This window comes from Ictidomys tridecemlineatus, chromosome 7 (assembly GCF_052094955.1).
Source record: "Ictidomys tridecemlineatus isolate mIctTri1 chromosome 7, mIctTri1.hap1, whole genome shotgun sequence".
NCBI classification, from domain to species: Eukaryota; Metazoa; Chordata; class Mammalia; order Rodentia; family Sciuridae; genus Ictidomys; species Ictidomys tridecemlineatus.
This window is the reverse complement of record NC_135483.1, coordinates 92,361,692-92,379,216: the sequence shown is the minus strand read 5'-3', so window position 1 is coordinate 92,379,216 and position 17,525 is coordinate 92,361,692. Positions and strand designations below refer to the sequence as shown.

General features: G+C 41.7%; 1 protein-coding gene and 1 long non-coding RNA gene across 9 annotated transcripts in view; one reads left to right on the top strand and one right to left on the bottom strand.

Moving 5' to 3' along the window:
- Nckap5 (NCK associated protein 5) overlaps nucleotides 1–17,525 on the bottom strand; it is a 910,861-nt gene that overhangs the window by 43,975 nt on the left and 849,361 nt on the right. For 7 of the 8 annotated variants that reach the window (XM_078017217.1, XM_078017216.1, XM_078017218.1 and 4 more), the window contains one exon: nucleotides 11,747–11,818. The exons of the other annotated variant lie outside the window; for it this stretch is intronic. In XM_078017217.1, the coding sequence (XP_077873343.1) occupies nucleotides 11,747–11,818 (72 nt within the window). The remainder of the gene's footprint in view (nucleotides 1–11,746; nucleotides 11,819–17,525) is intronic. 8 annotated transcript variants of the gene reach the window in all.
- LOC144365511 (uncharacterized) lies at nucleotides 4,419–6,335 on the top strand. Its single transcript, XR_013424020.1, has 3 exons — nucleotides 4,419–4,722; nucleotides 5,162–5,260; nucleotides 5,832–6,335. It is a non-coding gene; the product is annotated as an uncharacterized LOC144365511 (long non-coding RNA).

Below are 17,525 nucleotides of genomic sequence, written 5' to 3'. Positions count from 1 at the left end.
CAGCACCAAATAAATATATATATATGAGCCTGATCTGTTTAAAAATGACATTGTAAAACTTAAAAGCATTTTGTCAATTTTTTTCCACAAAAAGAAGGTTAAAAGCTCTCTTGGCCTTTATTTGATTCATGTTTTAGATGTGATACTGTATTGTGTTATATGTCAAGATAGTTGCCTTACCTGAGATAAGGCTCTGCCTCCCACCTTACTCTATGTTAGAATGGCTCCAAAATAAGCTAGATTTGAGCTCTTTTAGAGTTGTGTTCAAAAGATTGGAAGTTGTTCTAAAGATTACTATGATCTCAAAGATGGGATATAAAACATAACTAAGTAAAGGTTTAGATTATAAAAATCATTTTACTTGGTTCATAGCTGTTACACAAATTGAATGTTTTTGCTCTGTTAATTTCATTTTGTATTTTTCCTTGTAAACTTCGTAACTGTTACAAAGTTAGTGTTTTGCAGAGGTACTGCTTCTAATAAAACAACCTGAGTTAATTTGAGTTAATAGGCCATCAGCTGTAGGACAGACAGGCTATAATGCTGACTTATAATGTGAAAACTGATCCCAATTAAATGAAAGGGGTAACTGTAAAATTACAGATACTTAAGTTATCTGTTATTCCCATTTTAAGACTAGAGCAGTGGCCTGCCAGATATTTAAAACCAAAAAAAAAAAAAAAAAAAAAAACTTGGAGACCAAAGTCAAGGAAGTAAAAGGGCCAAGGAAAAAAACAGCCAATATTTTGGCCTTTGTCCGCTAAAGTCACCTAGGACCCAGAGAACAATGGGCCCCCTCTCTGGGCCCTGTAACTCCAGTGAGTCACCTGATATGCTGGTCAGAGAGATTAAGAGGACCCTAGAGAACAGGAAGCCAACCACTGCACAATCTGCAAAGAGGAGAGTCATTGGAGAGGGAAATGTCTCTGAGGCTTCCAAGAGAAGCCACATATTGTCAACCAGACCCTGGCCCATGCAGGCAGATGGCACCACTGGTAAAGCTAAAGAAGCCAAGAGACTTTGCACATGTCCCCAGAGTGGTCTCCGAGGAATCTCAGCTGTTAAGATTAGATAGGAACAAGATCAGTTTTGACCAACTTGGTCTTAAACACCTGGCAGAAGAGTATAGCCTAAGCACAGTCCTACATGGACATTTAAAAGGAAAACAATTTTTTAAAAATGTAACTTAAGATGTACACTGTGTCAGCCCTACCAAAAGAAAGAAAAGCTGGAGGCTATTAAAGAAGGGTTCTTGGGTGGGAGTGCCTAATAATAATGATTACAAGGACTCCAAAGTTGTAAGTTTGTCCTGAGTTATTTTGAGCCTGATCTCCTAGACCTACAAATCTTCCTAACCTCCTACGTTGATGAACTTGATCTGTTTTTCACTGATATTATTACGAATTATTGTCTTCATGGTTTCCAGAGACTGACTGAAATACTAAATTGCTTTTGTGATAATTATTTACAAAAAAGTAATCATTGCTGTCTTGTTGGCTAAGCATGATCCCTGCCCTATGTATGCCTTGTCCAGTCACCTGCCATCTGCCATTGTGGACATCTGGACTGCTCTGATGCTGAGAACTCATAACTGTCCGTGCCGCACCTGATAGAACCAAGGACTTTGGGTTACTTCCCCCAACTTTGCCCTCTTAAGCAGGAATCAGTTTGGAGATATAGTCATCCATTGTTTTTTCCACATCGGGGAAACATAATAGTGGTCTGCTTTGTGCTTTGAATGTAGTCCTTGCTGCTCTGCCACAACTTATATTTCAAATGGATATGTTTCTGTCTCTTCCTCTCTCCCTACTCCTCCCTAATCTCTCCCCTCCCCAATCTCAGAGGAAACAGAATTATCTTTCTTCCCTATTTTAGGCAGATTTATCTGTCCTAAAATACACACTAACCATAGGAACAAAATATCTGTACTATGGGGATGGTACCTGAAGATCTTAGAAATGACTCTCTCTCAAATTAACAAGTGAATTAAACGCCAACAGAGAACACGTGGAATATAGCCTTTGAATCAGCTCTTTAAAAGCCTGCTGATGAGCATAATCACAGCCTCTGGGATAGGGGTCTTCTGTATTTCTTCTTTGCTTACAAAGCAATAAAACTTTTTCATTTTTCTAAAAAAATAAATAAATAAAAATAAAAAAGAAACCCCCTCTAGGAAGAAACCTTGATTATGTTTTTCTCCCTTTGCTCAGAATTGTCACGCAGTAGTCATAAACTGTTTTCTCACCCAGCCTCTCAAAAAACATTCATTAAGTGCTTGCCCTATGCTTGGGATTTAGTATGAAATGTCACACTCTAGTATTAAGGAAGAGGCAGATGAGAATTATAACAATTTGATAGGGTAAAACCGAAGTTCTGTGGGATCCAAGAGGGGCATCAACCTGTATCTTGAGTTCTGACTTTGAGATGATCTATTTCAAGCCCCTATCTGACGTGGGAAAACAAGACCCATGATATAAATGAGACAGTCCATGATGTAAAATCACAGAGAAGGAGTTATAGCAGAGGACAAGAGGGCATTGGTGGAAAGAGGCTCTGTATTGTATTTGGGGGGGACTGTGTTAGTCAGCTGCTTGCTGTTGTGATCCAAGTACCCAACAAGAAAAACTTAGAGGAGGAAAAGTTTATTTTGGGCTCACAGTTTTAGAAGTTCATTCCATCATTGGCTGACTCCATTGCTTTGGGCTTAATGTGAGGCAGAACAAAATGGCAGAAGGGCATGGTGAAGGGACATTGCTCCATTCATGACAGCCAGGAAATGGAGAGGGGAAGATGAATTCTTCAAGAGCACATCACCACTGACCCACCTCCTCCAGTCATACCCACCTGCCTATAGTTAGTCCATTCAAACAGGGATGAATTGATTAGGTTACAGTTCTCATGATTTGATCATTCCAACTCTTCACATTCCAGCTAATGCAGGAGAATTGAGGGGACAGTTCATAGCTAACGCATAACAAGAACTTACATGCTACTGATAGTGTTAGTGACTATTTAACTAACAAGATGACAGGTTGGGTACCTGGGTTCTTCCCAACATTGTGTCTTCTCTCTACAACTAGTCAATAAGCTCTGTGAGGGCAGTAGAGTATTTCATGCTTTCTTGTCTCTATTCCCAACTGCATTTAACTTGGTGGTAATCCATGGTGAGTCCCCAAACAAGTACTCACTGAGTCTACCCATAATCATGACTGAGAAGAGCTTTCAATCCGTCTAAATGTGCTCAGATCTTTCTCTTGTATATGTCCCTTCTTTTCCTTGATCATCATCAGGTCTGCAATATGACTCTTTCAAAAGTAACTGTACAGGAGAGAATCCCTGACTCTCCATGAATAGAGGCCACTGCCAGCAAAGCACCTTCCTTTACCTGAACATGGGCCTTAGGTGGCTTTTTTATTAATTATACCTTATGGTGAAATGACATAGCAAACTCCAGAATATGGGAGTGAAAGTCTCAGGTTAGCCAGTTAAATCATTGCCATTAAAAAAATTATGATCTTTTCATTTTACCCAATTACCAAATTACCCCCTTCACAGTTGGCTCTAAAAGAAATATTTCATTACCCATTGGTACCTTCTTTTCAATATTAAAGTAACTTATGATAACTGGATAGGAAAAAAAAACAAACAAAAAACAAATAGAAACTATGAGAAACATGAAGATTTTTTTGTTTTGAAATAACTTTGTATTAGGGAAGTTCTTTTTAGTAAAATAAATTGATGAGTTTGACCATTATAAAAATAAAATTGACACAGCAAAGAACATCACAAATGATGTCACAAGCAAATACTAAACAGGGAAAATATTAATAACTGGTATCACAAACAAAGGAAAAAACTCACCAATTTTCAAAGAGCTTATAGAAATTGGGATGACAAAGACTGATAACCCAGTTGAAAATTCAACAAGGTCACAAACAGATGGTTCACAGAGTTAGGAGTATGAGTGAGCTTTAAGCAGACTTGCACAAAAATTCTCAACCTCACTCTAAATAAGATAAATCAAGTCTAAACCACACTAGAAAATTGATTCTCCTATGTCAGATTGACAGACTGTAAAGTTTGCTATTAAATTCGTTGAGACATAGGGTCCCACATATGTCAGTCACTGCAGGTGATGTGAAATGGTGCAACTCCTCTGAAGGTGCTTCTACAGTCCAACTGCTGGGAATCTACTTCACAGATATCCATAAAAGAGCAGTTAAGTTAAATGTGGTATAGCTACACAATATAGCTGTAAAAAATAACAGGGAGGACTCATACATGCTGGCATGGAATGCTCTCCAGGATTCATTACTCAGAAGAAGGCAAAATAAAACAAGAAGCAGGACAGTGTGTACAGTATGTCTCTTCTTGTGTAAGCGATATATATTTGCATTTTTTTGATTTGTACAGAGAAAGCCTGGCATAACCAACAAGAAACCAATAAGAATGCTTGTCTATATGGAGTCGGCAACACAGAGAAAGGGGAGAAACATCTGAGCTCAAAACAGTAAAATCAGTTAAAAATGATCCCTAAGGAAAATTCCAGCAACCTCTCAAATAGCAAAGGCTGCCGAATACTGAAGCATGAAGCTTGAGTTTCTCCTGATTGCAGCACTTGTTCTCAGAGTGAAAGAACATCAAACCTGGGGCAACCCGAATATATCCAGCCTAGCACAGGCCCAAAGACGGGAAGGAAGACATTTATTCAAAATCACCAAGGTATGCTATGATCCAAGATGACAAGATGACAGGCTGGGTACCTGGGTTCTTCCCAACTTTGCAAAGTTTTCCCAGGGCGCTGTAGTGCAAGGAACTCTTAGTCAGCATAGCTTCAGGGCTTTCCTAGAATATTGATACTGTAGCCTAACCTTCTAAAATATCTTAATATAACTCCGTGATAGGTTAGATATGTGGTGTCCCCCAAAAGCTCACATGTGAGACAATGTAAGAAAGTTTAGAGGTGAAATGACTGGGTTATGAGAGCTTTAATCTAATCAATGCATTAATCTACTGATAGGGATTAACTGGGAAGTAACTATAGGCAGGTAGGGTATGGCTGGGGGAGGTAGGTCACTGGGCATGTGCCTTTGGTGTATATATTTTTTGTCTCTGGTAAGCAGAATCTCTCTCTGTCTGCTTCTTGATGTCCTGTCCCCAGCTGCTTTCCTCTACCACACACTACTGCCATGATTTTCTGTCTACATCTCAGACACCAAGGAATGGAGTTGGCCGTCTATGGATGGAGACCTCTAAAACGGTGAGCTCCAGAGTAAACTTTTCCTCCTCTAGTTGTTCTCAGGTCTTTTGGTCAAAGCAGTGAAAAGGCTGACTGAAAAGACTCAGGAAGGCATCTGGTGGAATCTAGGGGAAGGAACATCACAGATGAAAAGGGTCAAGGGTGCATTTACAGCACAAAAGAGGAAGGGCTAAATAAACTTTTCTCAGTTTCTTCAAACAAAAAGTCAGGGGTGGAAGAAGAAAGGCTCTGTATTATGCTTCTGGCATGAGGAGGTTCTTAACAGAAGCAATCAACAGGGCACAACTGGGGGCTTAGCCACTAACCTCAGTCTGCATGAGGTCAAGAGCCAGGTTGGCCAATGGGAAGTATTATAGTTTACATATGAGGTGTCCCCCAGAAGCTCATGTGTGAGACAATGCAAGAAAGTTTTTGAGGTGAAAAAGACTGGGATGGGAGACTTTTGATCTAATCAGCACATTTATCTACTGATAGGGATTAACTGGGTGGTAAATGTAGGGTGTGGCTGGAGGAGGTGGTCATGGGTTTGTATTTTGTCTGTGATGAGGGGAACTCTCTTTTTGCTTCCTAGTGGCCATGTCTTGAGCTGCTTTCCTCTGCCATGATGTTCTACCTCATTCTGGGCCCAGAGCAACGGAGTTGGCTATCTATGGACTGAGACCTCTGAAACCATGAGCTCCAAATCAAAGTTTCCTTCTTAAAAACTGTGCTTGTGAGGTCTTTTGGTCACCGTGGAGAAAAAGCTGAGTAACAGAGGTAGAATAATATCTCCTTCTCTAACTAAATTCCACAAAAGGTAAGTTGATTTATAAGAAAGCTCCTGCCTAATTAAAATGGACCCACTTTGCAATCTAGCCTTACCACATTTCAGGTTTCCACGTAGCTGTATCTGGGAACAATGAGTGATAGTTTGGGATATTGCCATCTATTGTAAGTCAATAAACAGGAAGAAAAATGCTGCTTGGCTTGTTTCTAGGAACCCTAAATCAGTTCTTTCTCACTTAGAATGAATTTCAACTACAGGTATTTCCTTTAATGAAACTGTACAGATGTGGCTAATTTATGAGGAAAGTTTACCTTTTTTTTTTTTTTGAGTGTTAGCTTCATATTATTTTGGCCTACACATTAAAAAGTCCCTATGCTCCCCTCCCCTTAACCTGACATCCTAAATCTTGTATTTCATAAAATTTTCCTTTTCTGGCCTATTGAATATAATCATATCCACATTTCCTAGCCCACTGCAGGTTGAAAGTCCTGTCACATCAATTGTCACAGGTGAGACATCCTGTGAGGAGGTAGCAAGGTGGGTTCTGTGGCAGATGGAACTAATGCTCAGAATGGCCAGTATTTCTCATCCAGGATCACAGCTCCAATTAATGGCGCAGAGCTAGAAACAGGTGTCCTAACTCCCAGTTATGGCTATTTCTAATACACAGCCAAGTGGTCCATGGCTTTTGGGTTCTGGGTTCCCAAATAATGCTTGGAATTTTTCTTGGCAAAACTCCTGGTTGCTGGCTGGGAAGGCACCCTGTTTTCTCTTGAGCTTCATTGCTCTGCTGTACGTAGTAACTGTATGTATGTTTCCAGGCTCTGGGCTAGTTCAAGAGGGGCAGTTGGCATGAGACAGTGCTTGAAATTGACTCTTTCTTGGTCCTTAACATCTCAGAACCAGGCACTTTATAGAAATGAGAATGTATCCGTCTCCTTTTCCCCCAACACCTCAAGGTTTGCACATTGCTTTCTTCATTTGTGCAGTATAATATCTAAAAAGATCATTTTGAACACTGAACTCATTTTTTTCCCACCTCCCCCAGTTCTTCAAGATTGCTCCTTTTATTTACCCCTGTATTTTATTCCTGAGATTATTGTTAATCTTCCTTGTCTTAACCACCAGTGAGAACATTTCTGGCAAGGGACTCTTTCCAAATGTCACTGTGTGCTTTTAAGCCAAATATGAAACTATTCGGTCCCCAAGGAAACCCAAACACCTGTTGACTATGTTGTTTTTCCTCCATTTTTCATCTAATTGCAATTTACCTGCCTTACTAGAGCAGTGTGAGGATTAACTGTTCCTCAGGTAACTTTCAAGTCTATAAAGGATTTCTGCCTCCTCAGGGCACATGTTCTCTAAGAAAGACAGAACTGAAATACTAATAAGGGACTTAATGTGCAGAAATCTCAAATAGGCTGTGCTCTGTTATCACTTGACAGGCGGCACCTTCCTAACACCTTCTGACAAAGGCACCAGGAACAAATGGGATCAACAGCCAAGTCTGCAAGGCCAGACAGGAGCATGAACTTCCTTGTCAAAGCCTTTTGGAGGAAGCACATCTTAACCACCAATTTAGATAGCTGAGCAGGGCTTGGTGCACCTGCTGGGCATGCAGTGGTCTGTGGTTGCCGTCATATTTTGACACAAACATTTGACAACTTCTCCGTCTTAATGAACATTTCTGATACCCAAAGGTTAACCTTCTCTTGGCCTCTTCTTGTCACTGTTGACATTTTGTGCCAGATTACCGTTTGCTATTGGGGGCTGTCCTATGCATTGGAAGATGTTTGGCAACATCCCTGGGTTCCACACACCAGAGAGTAGTCCCTGCTCCCTTAGAGCTATGACAACCTAAAACATCTCAAGATACTGCCAAAATGTCTTCGGGGAGGGGGCACAATCACATGGGCTTGCTGATCAAGTGTGAACTCTTGATATATACTCAGATTGGGGTGTGTCTTTACAAAAAAAGTCATCCTCAAACATGCATATGGTGCTGCATAAATATCAGGGTCCTTGGAAAACATTCTTGGCCACCCCCTACCAAGTTATACTTTATTTTGCTTCCCAACAGGCAGTTGAGGGAGACACACACTTTCACAAATGAAACAGCAATCTATTTGTTACTTACTTCTTTGGTTTTAGATCCACTGCTTCGTTTTCTTTCAGCTCTGGCAGCCAAAGACTGCTAATTTGCATGACATTAAGTATCATTTGCTCCCCCCCACCTATTCCACATCAACCAAAGATTTGCTTTTAAAATTCCATTTTGCAAGCTCCTTTTTAAATGCTCTGGGCTGCAAGATGTTTGAATTTGAGGGGTGTTTAACATGGGCGGGTGCTACGCAAAGGAGTGGGGGAGAACATCCATCAAAGGGTGAAAAACTCTGAGGGGGGCATCTCTTCCCTCCAAAATGTCTCATTAGGGTCCCCAGGCTGAGCCTCCATCTCCTCTGTATCCCGCAGTCCAATTTAATTGAGCGACGGCCTCGCCACGGCACACTGCTCTTTCGACAGGAGGGTAAACTCATTCTGTCCATCATGACATTTGCTTTCTTAAGGGCCTCACAATATGCAGTTTAAATAATTAAATGCAGGGCACATTGCAGCCTCCCCTTTCAAGCCTGTCGGAGGGCACAGTGGGTTCTTTCTGATGCTTAGCTTTTGACCACGTGGTTTTGAGAAGTTACTGGGGTTCCTGTTTCTACGGCTATTATGCATGACACTTCTCCCCACTAGGATCCCTGAACCTCGGCGCAGTGCAAATCCAATGTGAACAGCCGAATGGGCTGTGGATTTTCTGATGATGGATAAACGGTGACACAGGAATTTGAGATCCTGGTTCCCAGCAAGAGTCTCAGAGCAGCCTGCTTGTCATGGTCAGTACTTTCCATTTGTCATCCAGAAAAGTTTAGTGCTTGGAGACAAATCCCTTGTGTTCCAGTGCCTATGTCCATTCACCTCCATCTGGGATGGGCTTGTCAAAAATAAAGCCAATCTTAAAAATGACCCCAAGGAAAAGAAATTTCAGGAAGGACTCAAGATAACTCTTACCTGTAGTGTCCATTTTAAACAATAGATTTATCTGTGGCGGGGGTAGGGGGGATAGGGGGGACTCGGAGTGATTATAATGAGTTTGGATTGAGTTGAACCCAATGCTGATTTTGCACATTACGGAGATTTGTCATCTTTAAGTAATGTGCCAGATGAACGCTTTAAAATAGATACAACTTTGTGTGAATTCTCTATAATATAGCAAAATCTGATTGCTCTATTAATAGCCAGAGTCCTTGGCCTTGAGAAAGCAGGATGGCAGCATTTTTAAAATTCATCATCTCTGCATAATTAGTTGAGGATCTCTAAATATTCAAGCTGAAGAATTAACCAGGAGCTGGGGCCGCCATCCCTCAGCGTCCCTTTCAATATTGTTCCACAGTCATCATTTCCTTGCGTTTTTCTAATTACTGCAAAACCAATTGTTTTTAACTCAACTGCCCTGGCTCTTTGTAATTTGTTGAGTGTAATTACCTTCAAAGGAAGAAAATGTACTTCTTGTTCGGGAAATTGGGGCTTGATTAGACGAGCATCATCAGGCGGCCGTGGGACCCCAGCTGCAGAGCTTTGCGAATCTCACCTGACCACAGCATTGGGAGAGTTTCAGGCTCTAGGAAGAGGGCCCTCTTGAAAGAGAGCCCCATATGGTGGTGAGCTATAGATCCTTTTGGGGTTTTCCTTGGAGAAGTGATTTTATGAGAGCCACAAAGCACTAGGAATTCTGGTTCCTCACTCAGAGCAGCCAACAGTATGGCCATGAGCAGTCATGCTTAATGGTTCTTGATTATCTTCTCTCATGTCTGTATGTCTGCCCATGAGAAACAGGGGAGTGGGACTGTCTTATTAATCTGTCCCTCCACCCCAGTGTCTAGCAATGGCCAGGCAGAGTAGTAGATGAATAAACCAAATAAACTAGTTTGGAGATCAAGTCTCTTCTAGCTTTTTCTCGTTGTTCTTCCGATTCTCTTAACCTACTAACCAGTTCTACCTGTAGACCCTCAAAGAAGGAATTCTAGAATAGTTTTCAGCCTCCATTTCTCCTCTTCAACTCAGGAGTATGATAAATATTAGTGAATAAGAGTGGTTCTCTAGGACAATAATTCCAAAATTGGGGCAGAGTCTAAGAGAATCAAGCCAGGAGGCACAGGGCTACTGAAATAAAACAAGATAATTCTAATATACCTCCAACAGCCTTCGTGAAGACTCATCATGAAAGAGCGAGTTAAAATTATACATAACAAAGACTCAGCACTACAAAGTATACCTTAAATCAGTGTCAGTGAATGTGGCTTATAAGCCAGACATTTATTTATTCAATAAACAGGTTTTATTGGGCATCAGATGTTGCACAAGGTTTGCTGATGTGATATAAGACACTGTTTTATTTTTTTTTTTCTGAAGTGTCACAGGCACCTAAATCCTTTCAGATTCCATTAAGTAAATTTAACTCTGTGAACTTTGATCAAGTTACTGTTAGCTTGATGGCACTTGGTTTTCTCATCTGTGAAATCAAGACAAAATGTCTCTATAAGCTTCTAATGACAAATGAATGTGAAAAACTTAAGTGGAAAGACAGCTGGCCTTTGTCAGTAGAAGTAGGTACATTGGCTTCAACAGACTAGAATTTGAATGATTCAATTATGTGCAGTATTAAGAGTATAAGTGAATTCAGTGAAGAATAAACATACAATAGATTCCATTGAAACAGCAAAGAAAATATAATTAACTAAGCAGTCCACCTAAATGAACAAATTTTTATGCAAAAGTGGGGATTCAGCTCTATATTGTCTTTCTGCTAATGCTAAGAGGCAAACCAAGGTACCTGGGATCTACTCTTAAATCTGGGGGAAAAAACCAAAAGCAAACAATAAAACCTGGTTGCCACCTGCTGTACATTAAAATTGTAGGAAATTGATGAAGTTGAAAGGAAGTATACAGATGGAAGACTGGACTTTGTGAGTGATGCAGAATGATTGAAGGGTTTTAAGCAAAAGAACAACATGATGGGTTTTTGCATTTCACCAAGGTACTTGGGTGGCAGTGTAGGTGACACACTTGAGGGAGTTGAGCCTGGCAATGGATGACTAGAGCAAGGAGCAGAGGGAGGTTTGGTCACCAAGCAAACACCCTATCAGTCTATGAGAAAAACAATCCATTTTCTTAACAGCACTCACTTCAGATAAGGTACCCACCGAACCCACCACTCAGCCATCCTGACCCTCTGCTACTGCTGCAAATCAGGGTGCAGAACAGAACCAGGCAAATGGGTTTCAGTCACAGTGAGTGCCATGTTGTCTCACTATTCACCCCCAGACTCCTTTCCATGCCCTTGTAACACTTTACCCTATTGGAATTTCTACCCACCAACACTGTCTTGCTTCCAATCACTTTGGACCCGGATGGGAAAGAGGCCATATAAAGATTAAAGGAAGGTGTTTCTTCGTCTTAAGAAAAGTGCACTCCTACCCCAGAAAACTCATGATAACTTTCCTACTCATTATCTAGCCCTGCCACCCATCTTAGCCCTGGTTTGGGTGGAGAAGTTGACCTATAAGTTTGTCTTCACCAGCCTGACCCAGGGGGCTCAGCCAGGGGTGAGATTCCCCACCCTGCTCCCAGGGACTGGATTCAGGGCTGCAAGGGTCCTCCCTTCAGCTTACATTCAGTTCCTGGTTTGCTCTCTCCTTTTGCTCCCCTCCTCTGTCTCCTCTGTGCTTTCTCCAAGGTCTTGCCTGCAGGAGAGGGGCATGAATATTTGTTTTACCAGCTTGGCAAATCAGAGTGGGTAGCTCCATGGTGACAAAGCCACCAAATTGCTTCTGTTTACTCCCTCACCTGCTGGGCCACCCACCCAGCTCTTAAATCCTGCTCCTGAGCTGACTCTACACTAAACAACTTGGACTCTTTAAGCATTTTTAAAAATCAAGCTAAAGAAACTAACCTTGAAAGAAAAGAGGTCCATTTACTTTGGTGTTTGATGAGCCCACAGGCAGGGTTCTGGAAAGCAGGTTTCTTTTGCCACATTTAGTGTAAAGCAAAGAAGCAATGGGAAGCCAGGGAACAGGACATGGGGCCACAAACCTCTCTGTCTTTAAGGGACAGCCTGCAAGCCACACTGTGACTGGCAGGGAGAGTGGCCAGGGACTGAGGAGGCTTTTATGGAAGGGGGCGGTCAGAGGGTTCAGGTAGCTGAGGAGGACCAATTGCCACTACCAAAGGTCCTCCCCCTAGAGTTTCAGAGAACCAAGAAGAAAGGGGGTGTTCCGGAAAGCACAGCTGTAGTGGAGAACATCCAGTAAAGCTTCAGGATCTACTGGCAAATTCCACCCTGCAGGGTGGAGCCTTCCACTGTAAACCTTTGTTACTTAAAGAGCCAGAGTTACGATAACAATTCTCACTTTCCTAGGCCCTTGTGATGAGAGCAAGCAACTACTGACTTGGTGGAATGAAATCTCCACCGGTTAAGGCACACACTCATTTCTTTTTTCAGTTATTTTTATTTTTTAAATTTTTATACCACCTTTGTCAGCATTTGGAAAGTTGATGCTGCGTCCACCCTGAGTATCTCTTCCTAGGGTTTGTTAGAAGCTAGCATATACCTACAGCTGTGCTAGCTATCTGCACTCAAGCTTCTCCCTTCCTGGCAGCACCAGTATCAGCCAGGGTGATGGGCCTGGCTTGTCTGGTTGTATAAATGACAGGTCTCCAACCACAAGCACACATGTAAAGGCAGAGGTCAAGTACCATGGTGGAGGGCGGGATTGTCTTGCAAGCTGTGCTGCTTATAGGAATGCAGCACCTTCTCCCAGGAAGTGATATTTGCCCAGAAGTTAAAGTACAAGAATGAAATAAGCCTGCTCCTCTCAAGAGTGAGGGTGCTGTGGTTGAAGACAACAGGACAAATAAAGTGAATACATAGAGAAAAAAATTCAGGCTGTAAATTCACTTCATTTTGCAGAGAAATTAAAAAGTAGTTCAAGAAGAATGTTCTCCATTGACCTGGACCCATAGTTAGAACCAAATGCTGCGTCTTTATGGCTCTTCATGGCTCATTTTAACAAGCCATGTTAAAATCCAAACCCTCAGGTAAGCTCTCTCAGACCCACGTACTCTCTCGTTGAATTCAGAGAGTTTGTCGTGATCTGAATCCTTTCCCAGGACATTTTCAAATTGCCTTCAGCGCATCCAGTATCCTTTATTTCTACTTCTTTTGTCCACATCTACTGGAGCACTACTGCCAGATTGAGAGACAGGATCAAATTAATGACTGTGTCCCTCTTTTTTAGAAACAAGGATCATACAGAATCGTGCAACTCCTTGACATAAAGTAGTCCCTCGGTATCTGCTGGGGATTGATTCCAAGACCCCTAGTGGATGCCTAAGACCTTTATATAAATGGCACAGTATTTGGTTATAACCTATGCACATCCTCCTGTATAGTTTAAATCTCTAGCCGATTTATAATACATAACACAATGTAAATGCTATGTAAATAGTTGTTACACAGTACTGTTCAGGGAATAACAAGAGGGAAAAGTCTGTATGTGTTCAGTACAGATGTGATCTTTTCCAAATATTTTCAATCTATGGTTGGTTGAATCTGTGGATGCAGAACCTGTGGTTATGGAAGGCTGACTGCTTTTCCTTCACTTGGTTTCTAAGACACTACACTCCCCCAGCTCTCTGCCCTCCTTGCTGCTCCTGCTCAATCTCCTTTTCTGGGTCCTCCCTTCTTCCTGACCTCTGAGGTGGAAGGACATGGCTTCCCCTCCATCTACTCTCGCCCTGCTCCTCATCTCATTCCCAAGCTTAGAAATGCTTTCTGCATGCTGATGTCAATCAAATTCACGCGTCCAGCCTGATCTGGTTTGCTCAAATCCAGACTCACCGGTCAACTGCCACTCACCGCCTCCTGGAACTTCACAGCACCTGGAACTTGGGTCATCTAAATGGAAGTCCACATCAGCTTCCAACCCCTAGCCTTAGCCTTCTCTGTGTTAGTCTCCGGTAACTCTGGACCTTCCAGGATCCGATCCTGGGAGTCCTTCTTGATTCACTTGTTATTCTGCTGCCACCTCCACTCCAACACTCAATCCTGTTGGATTCTTATTTAAATCAGGAATCAGGCTGTGTTCAGGCCCTGTGCAATGAGCTCCTATGACTATTTATATTTAAATGAAATTAGATTATTATTTATATTTAAATTAAATTAAAATTTAAAAAAAACTAAAGAGAGTAATAAGAAATAGTTCAAATAGGCACTCTTAGAACAACTGTAGAGAAATCAAATACCTGCCCCCAGTTTCTTATTCCCAGGGGTGACGTTTCATGTATATAGCAGCCACGGCCGACACAGAGTGTATCCATCACTGCAGTAAGCGCTATCAGTCAGCTGCTCTCACTTCAGGGAGTGCACCAAGCCTAGTCCAAGTCATTAAAATCTCCTGCCTGGACAATTATCACCACCCCCTTAGTTGATCTTACTTCTTCAGTCTCCACAATATGGCAGAGGGATCCTTTTCAAACATCTCAGGTCACACCATAGTTGTGCTCAAAGATGTCCAGAGTTCTTGTGTGTATCTCCTAGACCAGAAAGGTGCATGACTTCTGGACCCCTGACCCATCTGAACGCATCTGTCAGTTGACTGGCTTGTTCTGCCTGCAACAGCCACAACTGTCCCCTGCTTCTGCTGCTGGCTTGGACACCGGCTGTCCCTCCCATGGGAATGGTTTTTTTTTTTTTTTCCAGACACCCTCCTGGCTCACCCCTTCTCTTCCATGGGCCCTGCTCCAAAGTCACATCTCTCGGATGCCTGCTCTGATACTCCTACTGTAGCTTTAGCACCTCCCCGACCTCAGCTCTCCTGGGCCCCACCTTTTGCTGTACTCTGTCTTTTCCATTGCACTTTTCTCCTCTGAACAAATTGCATGCGCATACTATCTGTTACATCTATTGACTAGTGTCTGGCAGGGATCTTTGTCCATTTACTCATCTCTGGAAAGCTGGCCTCAGGAGGCCTTCAACAAATATTTGGTCAACAACAAATGAATTAGGGCTGGAAGGAAGGATCTGGAAAAAAATCTTTCTTGACTGGGCAGCGGAGGGGTGGGGAGGTTATTCACTGTGGGGCACGACTGGCTCAAAGGAAGCCTGGAGTGGAAGTTGGTATGGTCCTAGGTGCCTCCACAGAGAAATCCTGTAACTGTGAAGTTCCCTGCCCTTCATCTGTGACAACTGGAAGGGCACTGATGAACCGCAGAAAGCCAACGGGATGACTGACTAAAATTTCAGGACTATTACCACCTTCTTTCTGGTAAAGGCTCTGGTTTGAATATGGTTGGTCCCCACCAAAACCCATGTTGAAGCTTGGTGCCAATGTAACAGGGTTGAGAGTGGGTAGGGCCTTTAAGGGGCATTGGTGACCCACAGGATCTTTAGTTCTTGAGGGAATGGATTAGCTCTCATGAGAACAGATTGTTACAAAGTGAATCAGCTCCTTTATCACCTCTCTCTCTTAGGCACATGCCTGTTACCCTTCTGCTTCTACTATGAGGCCCTCATTAAGAAGCATTCTGGTGCCATGCTCCTAGACTTTAGAACTATGAGGTAAGTAAACTTTCTTTTTTCTTTATAAATTACCCAGCCTTTGGTATTTTGTTATCGCAATAAGGAACAGACTAAAACGTTAAGCCTTTGTGTGATTCAACCAGTGATTCTGTTTCTCTGATGACTTATAAGAAACAAGGAACAAAGTGGGAGATTAGAACAATGAGATACTTCAACAGATGAATGGATAAAGAAAATGTGGTACATATACACAGTGGGATATTACTCAGCCTTAAAGAAGAATGAAATTATGGTATTTGCAGGTAAATGGACAGAGCTGAAGAATATCTTGGTAAGCGAAATAAGTCCAACTCAAAAAAACCAAAGGCCAAATGTTTTCTTTGATAGGCAGATACTAATCCATAATGGGAGTGGGGTGGGGAAGAAGGAAGGAACTTTGGGTTGCACAGAGGGGGGTGAAAGGAGGAGCAGGGGTGTGGGGATGGCAAGGACAGTAGAATGAGACAGACATTATGACCCTATATACATGTATGATTACACTACTGGAGTGTCTCTGCACCATGCTCAGCCAGAGGAAGGAGAAGTTGTGCTCCATTTGTATATATTGTTTCAAAAGTGCCTTCTATGGTCGTGTATAGCTAATTAGAATAAATTAAAAAATAAAATAAAATAAATCACACATATACAAAAAAACATGCAACATCTAGGAATGTATATTTATTCTGGCCCAGCCTGAGTTATACAGACAAGTGAATTTGTGTTATTCAAACACAAGTATTTCCTGTTAATTTTTTAAACACTCTCACATGCTTTAATAAAAAGTTCTATCCTGTTGAATTGAAATAACTAACTAACTAAATGAAACAATGGGCTATTCTTGTATGTCAGTCTTTACCCCCACCCCCACATTACAAATGCCAAGAATCTCTAAAAATTGGAAAGACACAGGGTTGCTAGATTATGTTTTCCCCTAAAGCAACAAATCAGTCTTGTTTTAAAAAAGAAAATCATGATTTCATTATATAATCTTCAAATTAGTATTTGAGCAAAAGTTGATTAATAAGGAAAGAATGATTTTTCATTGCATCATTAAAATATTTCTGTCAATCCAGAAGAGATTAGAAGAAAAGCAAACTCAAGACCACATTTGTGTTAGGGGATCATCTGTCTTTTTATGTATAAGACAATGCCATCTGAATATACACATTTTTAAATGTGCAGGGATAATGATTTTTGTTCTGCCAGTTTTAACTCAAAGAAAATAGACAGAGAGGGTGCCTGAACTTCACAACCAGACCTGTTCATAATGGCCCAGCTGACAATTCTGGAGCTCCACAGTATGATGTCAGCAAGAGACTGAGAAACTTCAACCATGGCTCACTGGGTGATTCAACTTGCCAAAGTATGTAATTAAGAACAAAGTTATCTTTATAGTCGTTCCTTCATTATTGAGATAACTCAATTGGAAACTGTTTTAGAGGTACCAGATCTGGAAATAAAATCCTTACAGGCTGCACCTCAATGTCATGAAGATTATACCAGGAAACAAGTTGATGCACACAGACAATCTTCTGTACATAATAGAAAATTAGATCTGGAGAGAGATGTGGAGCTGAAATGTAAAATCAAGGTGTGTGGGGCTGAGCATAGTGAAAGGTATAGTCCGCAGCTCCCCAAAGAGAGGAACCTGCATGTCTGGGGTGCTCAGGTGAGTTAGCTGGATGGCGCTCTGCACCACCCTCCCTAAATTTTCCCTTTGCAGGTTGAAACATTATTTTCATAGTCTAGGTCATTGTCACTAAACTGCTACTGCTGACAGAGTATGTGTACATTCTGAGTGCCTTGTCCTAGATGAGTAATGTGAGACTGGT